Below are 9,216 nucleotides of genomic sequence, written 5' to 3' on the forward strand. Positions count from 1 at the left end.
GTGTACAGAGCGTGTCCGAAGGGTGGAGGGGGGGGGGGGGGGGGGAGTGAGAAATCAGCCCCCCGCCGGGGGAGGTGGAGTGGCCACGTTGCATTCCGTTCTCCATGCTTCTCTCAGGATTTTGGTCACATATGCACATTCCTGGCCTGTTTTTCAAGCTTCCAGGTCTGGGACTCAAACCATGGAATCAGCCATTTGGGATCCAACTGTCTTAACTGCCATGCTATAGGCTGACTCTGGCAGCTTTTTCTTTGTTTCTATTTTCTTTTCCTTTTTTAATTTTTGCCAGAGACATACACTCAAAGGAGAAAGAGAAAGTGAGAAAGTACCCACCATGAGGCATGATCACGCTGCAATCCCTTCTCCATCTCTCCCTCCTTTGGGATTTTGAGAATGAGCACACACACTGGCATGCTTTCCGGTCACGTGGGATCCAGCCACTTTAACCACCAGATCACTGGCTGGCCCAAGGAGGGAGCTTCCTAAAGCTCCCACATCTCTCCCCTGCCTCACATGCCACAGTGCATCTGAAGACTCTCTGGGTGAAGTCTCCCCTTAACCCAGCCTCGAGGCCTTCATGACCAGCCCTCTCCTCCTCCTCTCCCCTCTCTCCAGTCCCCATTGCACAGGGATCTGCACGTTTGCATGATGTCATGGACAGTCTCTTCTTCCTCTCTCCTTTCCCTCCCCCAAGGGCCACCCGAACCATCTCCTTTTGTTGTAATAACGTGGGGGAAAGGAAGCAGGGCCACCTAGCTGGCTTACGGTATGGCCTTGGGCAAGCCACGTCACCTCTCTGAGCCTCTCACACTTACACACTTGCAACAGCCTATGTGCCCCGGAAACACTGACCGAGTGTGCAAATGAAGGCGTGCTCCTTTCACAGCTTTGTTGCAGAGTGCGGGCTGCTCCAGAGCCTGGGGCATCCCCGTGAGGAGATGCCCAGGGTGGGGAGGTCAGCCATGGAGCATTTACAGTGAGTGTGGGTGGGGCGGGGACATCACTGCTTCAAGGACATCTTCCAGGAAGCCAGCGCCTTCATGACCCAGGAGCGCCGCTGGTGGGATGTGGGCAGGTTCTCACAGCTGGGGCTCCAGCGGTGCGTGCTGGCTGGGTCACACACCCACGAGTCCCCGTGTGGCAGTGGCCAGGAGTTCCTCCAGCAGCTGGCCAGGATGTGGTCCTGGGCCTGGGCTGCACAGATACACACCGATGCTTCTGGGTCGTGTCTCAGGAGTTCCAGGGCTGGGTCAGAGGGATGGGGGAGGCCACTCATTAAGACCAGGTCCCCGTGTGGGTCTCAGGTCTCATCCTTCCTTCCTTCCCACTTGCCTTGGCTTAGGAACCCTCTGCTCAGCATCCCTTTAGCTCACTTTCATCCCTGCCATTCAAGCTGTTCATCTTCCAAAGCCTGAATCAAAGCCCCCCTTCCTCCAAGAAGCTTTCCTGAACTGCCCTGCCTTCTTCCATGCTCTTAATAGCCTCCCCAGTTCCAAAATGAGTCTTCTCCCCTTAAGAGACAGCTATTCACCTTGCACTAAACGGTTTTTGGTCTAGTTTCCCAGCTTCATTCCCTGACTGGCATTGCAAGCTTCCAGAGTGGGGCTTATAACCCCCGATACCTAATACTAGGTACCCCACAGGACTTAGCACCCTGGAGGAAGACCCCTGCCAGGACACACCCCTTCCTTGCCCTGTTACCCACCGCGCTCCTGCTCATCCCCCCGAAACCGCAGCAGTCCAGAGCAGGCTCACCGGCTTTCACTTCGTCCAGACGGTCCTCTGTCATGATGCTCTCCATGCAGGGGACCAGGGACCCTTGAGCAGAATCCAGGAGGTGAGTGCACCCACCTGGCTCCGCCCCACCCCTCCTCAGTGAAGCCCCCACCCTCCTTCGGTTCCAAAAGAGGATCCAGGAGAACACTCGGACCCTGGAGTAGATGCCCCGAGAAAGGGCCTTGGACAGGTGGCTGGTCTAGCGGGCAAGGACGGCATCAGGACAGGGGCAGAGTCTGGGCTACAGCTGACCGACAGCGCAGCCCAGGCTGGCCTCTTACCCAGGACGGGCCTCAGTCTCCTCACCTGTGACACGGGGTAGTCCCGCTGCCCATTTCTCTAGGGACTGTGTGTGACGATGGCACACATGACACTCAGCACCTGCCCACCTGTCAGGCGTGGTTGTTAGCAGGCCCAGGAGAGCCAAGATGCAGCCATGCGGGGCCAAGGATTTGCTCCTGATGTCCCTAGCCACATGGCTTAGCTGCCTGTGCCCAAGCCCGGCTCCCCAGGTCCCTGCAGGTCTCAGGAAGGTCCTTCCCTCACTTCTTTGCTTGGCTAATGCCTATTTGTCCTTAACTATGCCATTTAACAAGTGCTTCCTCTAGGAACTCCTCCCTGCCTTCACCTCCCAGCAAGGTTAAGGTGCCTCTCTGGTTTCCAGAGTATCTGTAAGTTTTTCTCTGTGTCTGTATTATATTTTAGGAATATTTGTGATTTATGAAGGTTTATCTCCCACCAGATCAGACATTTCTTAATTGAGATTCTCTGGGGGTGTGGGGAGATGAACTCTGCGGAGCCTAAAGTTATATGTAAATTGTATGTACATATGCATTTCTCTAGAGAAAGAGTTCATAACCTTCAGTCTCACGAAAGATCTGCAACCCAAAGAACTTAAGAATCACTGGGCCAGCTCCATGGCCTGGTGGCTAAAGCAGCCAGACCCACCTAGCTGAGCCCACAGTTCCAATCCCAACCTGTTGGCTTGATAAACATTCAGGGCACATATGCATGTGTGCCCAAAGTCCCGAAAAGAGAGAGCAATGGAGAAGAAATTGCAGTGTGGAAGAGGGGTCCCTTCCTCCTCTATCTCTCCCTCTCTGGTGAGTGCATAGGCCCTCTAGAAAAATAAATAAATAAAAGCATCACACACTCCGGTGGGAGCTGTCCACAGCAGATCCAGGCCCTGCTCAGTCTGGCTTCCCTAGCACAGACCCCGGCAAGGAGGAGGTTCCCAGATATTAAACACACACGCTTTCGGAAATAATTTGGAGCAAGATTTAAAGAATCAGCATCTGGGAAATAATATCACTCCCTGTGAGACGCTGTCTCTGAGCAGCCCCCCCACCCCACCCCAATTCTGGGAGATGCCCCCGTCCAGCATTGATCCTGGTAACAGCCCCCACCTCAGGCCCCACTCCACCCATCAGCATCACCTCCTAAAGAGCCCTGATTCTTAGCCTAAGCATGAGGCCTACTGCGGAGTAGGGGATCAGTTCATTAATCGATGTTTGCTAAGTAAACCAACAGACGCTTGGGTGGATGACTGTGCAGATGAGAAACAGCAAAGGAACTGGGAAAAGGTACTAGAAGAAACGTCACCTGACAAATGTCACCATCCCCAAGCCTCTTTGCAACAAGAACTCCTTGTCCTTGATGAAGGGGAGGTGGTTATTTGGGGGAGGGGCTGGGAGGAGACACACCCAGCCTGCTATCAGAAGGGTCCTGTTGGGATTCTGGGCAAGAAGAAATCTGCTATTTATCTTTTTCCAGAAAGGCAAAGGTTGGGATTGTGGGAAAGTGGGAAATAGAAGAATGAAGGTGACTAACACTGAGCACTTTGATGAACCTGGCTTCACCTTAAAAAAAAAAAATCTGGGGCCAAATGGCGTAGCAGTGACATTGCTAGGCTAACCGTGGTTCAAGTCCCAGACTCAATGACTTAAAAATCATACCAGGCATGCATGTGTGTGTGCCCAAGATCCCGGGAGGAGAATGGAAGAGAAGGGATCATAGCATGGCCATCCTTTCCAAGGGGTGATTGCTCACTTTCCCTCTCACTGGCTCTCTCTCTCTCTTTCCAGCAAGCACACATGCCCGAAGGTAAAAACCTCTTAACAAACAAACAAACAAACAAAAACAACTCATCCAGTCCAACAGGAGTTGATCCCTGTCTTACAGATGAGGAGACTGCGGCTCAGTGGGAATAAATATCCAGCCGGGGTCCCGTGGAAAGGGAACCACGGGGCTAAGATTCTACTGGACTTCTCTGCGCCACTTGGCCCCTCTGGCCCAAGGCCCTGCTAGCTCAGACTCATGCAGTTGTCCAGGGGAAGTGGCACTTCTGCTGTGTACATTTGCCAGGTTGTAGCCTACACAAAACCTTCAGGTTGAATCCAGCTCGTGGCCCACCTCCTAAGGCATGATCCTAGAGTAGGGAAGACCCTTCCAGCATTCATCATGGCCACCTGCTGGCCACGCCTAGCACCCAAGGGAGGCATCCCAGGTGCTGGGAGGGCTGGCAGCCTGGGAGGGAGCCAAGTGGAGAGCAGGCAGAGCCCTGATGGCAGGACTGGAAATGTCAGGCGAGTGTAAGTGTGATGCCAGGTGGGTTACCTATGAACATGATACTAGGCAGATTACCTATGAACATGACCGAGGACTTCCGGAGGGAGGCCCGGGAGTTCTTGGAGTAGTCTAGGCTCTGGCTGAGGAATGTGAAGGCGCAGTCTCGATGGGTATTCACCTGGGACAGAGAGAAACACCTAAGTGCTGGGCCCTCGGAGGGACTGATTACCCATCTGCCTCACTGGACGCTCAGGATGGTAACCCTGGTTGGCCTCCAAGCCCTGCCCCTCTGCATCTTAAACATCTCTGCCAACCAGCCCTCTGCCTGAGCCCCCAGAGCCAGGCCTCATCTTCCTTTAGCTGATTACTACAGTCACGTTAATGGTCTTCCTGCCTTGGGGTCTCCTCTTCTAATCTATGCCCCTGCTGCAGGCAGAGGGAAAGTTCTCAAGTGCAGATCGAGCCAGAGACAGGGATGGACATGCATGTGACAGACATGATAGGAAAGGAGACAGGTCCAACCAGGTGAGGGGTTTGTTATAAAGCAGTGGGAAATAAACTGGAGAGTTATCAGTTCCCTTAAAAGCAGGACAGGAATAGGGCCTTATTAGAAAATTGGGAGCCAGGGCCAGCCGGTGGTGTGATGGTTAAGGCAGCTAGATCCCACCTGGTCAACAGAGTGTTTCAAGTCCTGGAACCGACAGCTTGAAAAATACCGTGTGCTCAAGTCCTGGAACTGGCAGCTTGAAAAATACCCTGTGTGTGTGCATATGTGCCCCAAATCCCAAAAGAATGAAGAAGTGGAGAAGGGACTGAGGTATGACCACCCTATAGCAGATGCTTTCTTGCTTTCCCTCTCTCTCTCATGAACACACATACCCTCTAGCAATATTTTTTTCAAAAGAATTAAAATAAGGAGACTTTGCCCTCCTGCCTCGCAGATCAAGCCAGGACAAGCCAATCACCAGCCATCTATATCTGAGTTCTGAGCGTGCTTTTCAGGGATTGAGACCACTGTCAACTGTTTAGAGATCACAGTTCACCTCCTGCTGCATGCCTCTGAATGCTCAGATTTAACTCCAAAAACTAGGAAAAATGTATAATCCATCAGATGACCAGAAACCACCACAGAGGTACAAGGAATCTGAGAAACCCAGAAAGTATCCATCCCCTAAGGGAAAATAGTAACTCCTCAACCTCCACAAACAACACAAGGGAACTTGTGGAAATGTCAGATAAAGAATTTAGGATATTCATAGTGACAAAGCTAACAGAGATGCAAGAGAAGAGAGACAACAAACTCCAGAAGATGCAGGAGAAAAGAGAAAGTTCCAGGAGGTGAGGAAGTTCTTGCACGATCTGAAAGAGGAAACATACACCATAATAAAGAATCAAACGGAATAAATGCCCAAACCTCCAGATCATCGGTATCCCAGAAGGTGAAGAAACTAATAAGGGCATTGATAATCTATTCCATGAAATCCTGGAAGAAAACTTTCCAAACCTAGAGAGGCACTCAAATATCCAGACCCACGAAATACAAAGGACCCCACATAGAATCAACCCAAGGAGATCTCCAAGGCACATCATAACGAGATTGACCAAAACCACAGACAGAGGCAAGATACTAAAAATAGCAAGAGAGAAACATCAAGTTACCTACAAAGGATATCCCATCAGGCTAACCTCAGACCTCTCATCAGAAACAATATAAGCAAGGAAAGAATGGGAAAACATACTCAAAGTGTTAAATGAAAAACAATTTCAACCAAGAGTGCTATACCCAGCAAGATTATCCTTCATATGGGGAAAAAAATTTCAGATAATTGGAGAAGAGGAAGCCAACACAGCCCTGTAGGCAAGGATATAATATAGACAAGGGAGTGTTTCAGGGAGACCCCTAGTAACCTGGGTGGGGATGGGCTGGAAGGGATGAAGTTAAAGCCTGGGAGATCCATTGGATGGTGGGGCCTGTGGCCCAACTACAGATGCCATGGCCTGCACTAAGGGTGAAGAAGTGAGGATGGGGCGGGCAAAAAAGATTCAGAGATAATCAAGATACTTAAGATTGATCAAACGTGGAAGGGGAGGGGGAGGATGATGGCCAGGATGACTCTAGGTTTCTGCTTTGAGGATCTAGAGACAAAGCAGAATTGAATGGGATAGCCATAAATTGTAAAGACAGGCTAAGCTTGAAGTGCCTGTGGGTCATCAGGGGAGGTGCCCTGTAAGCCACAGGACAGGGGACACTCCCTAGAAGTGGGGCAAAAAGGGAGAGGGGGGCCGAAGATTCCAGAGCCAACACCTCTCAGGTAGTCATACAAATTGCTAATCTGGACGCTGGTGTGAAAAGAAGGAAGAGAGGACAGAATTCCTGCCTGCCACCTGCTCGTTGGAACTGCGGGCTCTCTGGCCGCACTCACAAGGTACTTGCAGATCTTGGGCACCACCTGTGGCTGGTCATCCCAGGGCTTCCGGCTGTACGCTTTTTTCGGCAACTCCCATGCCATGAAGCAGGAACAGCGGAACAGGGTCTTCACACATTTCTGGGAACCAAGAAGAAATCACTACCAGAGCTATAGATTCTGGGGGGGCTGGAACATGTTCAAGAACAGCACCCAAGGGACCAAAAGAGGGCATAATGGTTACATCACTGAACTCCCACATAGTTGACCACGGTTTGAGTCTGGTTTAAACTCATGCCGGGCACATGTGCACGTGTGCCCAAGATCCCAAGAAGAGAATGGAGGAGAAGGGATTATGTCATGGCCATCCCCCAGGGGGGTGATTTCTTGCCCTCTGTGTCTCTGTCTTTCTCTGTCTGTCCAGTGAGCGCATGTGCCCTATCACAAAAAGAAACTCTCAAAAAAAAAAAAAGGAAAGAAAGAAAAAAAGAAAGAACAGCAATCGAATGTGGAAAGTGGACCATGGAGCAGCTATTACTATTTGAAAACAAGCAAGTGGAGCTGGCCACTTTGACAGGGAATCCCCCTGCTCCACAATGGGAGGCCCACCTGTAGGGCCCGAGGCAGAGCAGAGGGCGTGGGGCCCACACACACTCACCTGGCTCACCTTGGCGTTGCCCTCCTGCATGATCAGCAGCAGGGGCACCAGCGTGCTGGTCAACTGTTCCTCCAGGGCCTGGGCGTGTGCCGACCGGAGCAGGTGCACCACCTTCCCGTACAGGTTGATGCAGGAGGAGCGCACATCCTCACGCGACTAGGGCAGACCGCAGGCTCAGGGGACACCCTGAGACCAGCTTCCTCTGGGAGGCAGCCCTGAGGGCCCCTTTTCCCTTATTACGAGGGACCCTCCAGGCAGGAGAGGCACAGAGATGGAGAACAGCAGAGGCCATAGTGGGGCGGAGGGGCTGACCTCAGGTCAGTGTTACCCTCACCTGAGCCTAGGTCACGCTATCTCCACTCTTCCCAGCCAGGTTCCCCACTAATCTAAAAGGTACCTGAGTGCCAAGTGGGAAAATGCCCTCCTTTGCTGGGACCAGTACAAAAAGGTGGCCTCTCCCAGCAGAGTAGTCGCAGTAAGGTCACTTTCTTGGGGAGACTTGGTTACAGAGAAGCGCTCCCTCCATGAGAACCAATTGGAATGAGGAAGGTTCTCTGGGCAGACCAATCATAAAAGAGGAAGAGACCAGGTGGACCAAGGTGCCCCTTCCTCTGGGCTGGCCCTGCCCCATCTAGGTCCCGGTGGGCAGGCAGGAAAGGTATGCGGCCCCCAGGGCAGTGAAAGGCTGCCCTCCTCATGGCACCCTTCCTCCCATGGGATTCCTTACATCACTGAAGTGCGGCAGCAGGACCTGCAGCATCTCCGCGTACACTGAGCTGTCCATCAGCTTCCGGTCCTGCCCCTTGAAGATGGTCTTGATGTTGTGGACCGCCTCCACCACCAGCATCCCGTCCACGCACTTCAGGCCCTTCACCATGGAGGGCAGGAGGGCCTGCACCTTGGCTGTCTGTAGGTCAGGAGTATTTGGTGTGGAGGATCCTGCCTGGGTGAGCGGCAGGTAGGGGACTCGGCCTGAACTCACAGATGAACTTGGTGGCCCACTTCTCATCGCCCCGGCCTTTGCTCACACCACCCCACTTGCCTGGAATGTTCTCACTCATACTCTTACTGCTCCCTAAAGCCCTGTTTGACCTCACTGAATGCCTCCTGGCCTGGACCCCTGAGGCCCTGTGTGGTCTACTGCCTTTCTTAGTGCTGGGTACATGATGCCCTGCATGGCTACTTAACATTCCGAGCCTGCGTAATTTCCTTCCTCTTGGCTACATCGAAGGGCTGCAATAGTGCCTGGGAGAACAGAGCAAAGCACTTTTAACAATTCTAGGAAGGCCCAGCAACCTGGGCGTCGGCGTCCTAATCTGCGAAATGGGAATAAGGACTGCTTGTCTCAGCCCCTTCTACACGCACCACCTCGAAGGCCATCGTCAAAGACCCGGGTTAGAAACTATTCAAAAAGAATAACATAGGCCCAGTCCGGTGGCACTGTCCATAGTGCACTGAACTGCACTGCTGGAAGCCACATGGCCAACCTGGGTTCAGATCCCCGGGTTGGCCTGAAAACAAGCAGGACACCCAAGATCCTGAGGAGAGGGGGTCCCGTGTGACAAGACTCTGTAGAGGATGCTTCTCTCTCCTCTCTCTCTCCTCCCCTTCTCATGCACATAATGTGTCCTCTATCGTGAATAGAAACAATTTTAAAGAATTAAAATATAAGGCTAGCCAGCTGGTGTGGTGGTTAAAGCGGCAGTATCCCTCTAACTATGTGGTTCGAGTCCTGTACCTCATGGCTTGGAAAAAAAAAAAAAACTCTGGGGGCATGTGTATTGCCAAAATCCTGGGAGGAGAAAAGAA

The 9,216-nt window shown here is 52.2% G+C and overlaps 2 protein-coding genes across 12 annotated transcripts in view; both read right to left on the reverse strand.

The window, feature by feature from the left end:
• Positions 1-917, reverse strand: part of TTC4 (tetratricopeptide repeat domain 4) — a 24,586-nt gene extending 23,669 nt beyond the window's left edge. Inside the window, exon 1 of the mRNA XM_006146112.3 lies at positions 853-917. The gene's annotated coding sequence lies outside the window, so the exon portion shown is untranslated. The remainder of the gene's footprint in view (positions 1-852) is intronic.
• Positions 913-9,216, reverse strand: part of MROH7 (maestro heat like repeat family member 7) — a 59,392-nt gene continuing 51,088 nt past the window's right edge. For 10 of the 11 annotated variants that reach the window (XM_027770890.1, XM_027770892.1, XM_014586903.1 and 7 more), the window contains 6 exons: positions 8,135-8,314; positions 7,408-7,563; positions 6,768-6,890; positions 4,420-4,522; positions 1,756-1,818; positions 913-1,245 (listed from right to left, as the gene is read on the reverse strand). In XM_027770890.1, the coding sequence (XP_027626691.1) occupies positions 1,001-1,245; positions 1,756-1,818; positions 4,420-4,522; positions 6,768-6,890; positions 7,408-7,563; positions 8,135-8,314 (870 nt within the window). In that variant the 3' untranslated portion in view covers positions 913-1,000. The remainder of the gene's footprint in view (positions 1,246-1,755; positions 1,819-4,419; positions 4,523-6,767; positions 6,891-7,407; positions 7,564-8,134; positions 8,315-9,216) is intronic. The other variant, XM_027770893.1, reaches the window with a different exon arrangement.

The sequence above is a fragment of the Tupaia chinensis genome, unplaced genomic scaffold (assembly GCF_000334495.1).
Source record: "Tupaia chinensis unplaced genomic scaffold, TupChi_1.0 Scaffold000165_2, whole genome shotgun sequence".
Classification (NCBI taxonomy): Eukaryota; Metazoa; Chordata; class Mammalia; order Scandentia; family Tupaiidae; genus Tupaia; species Tupaia belangeri.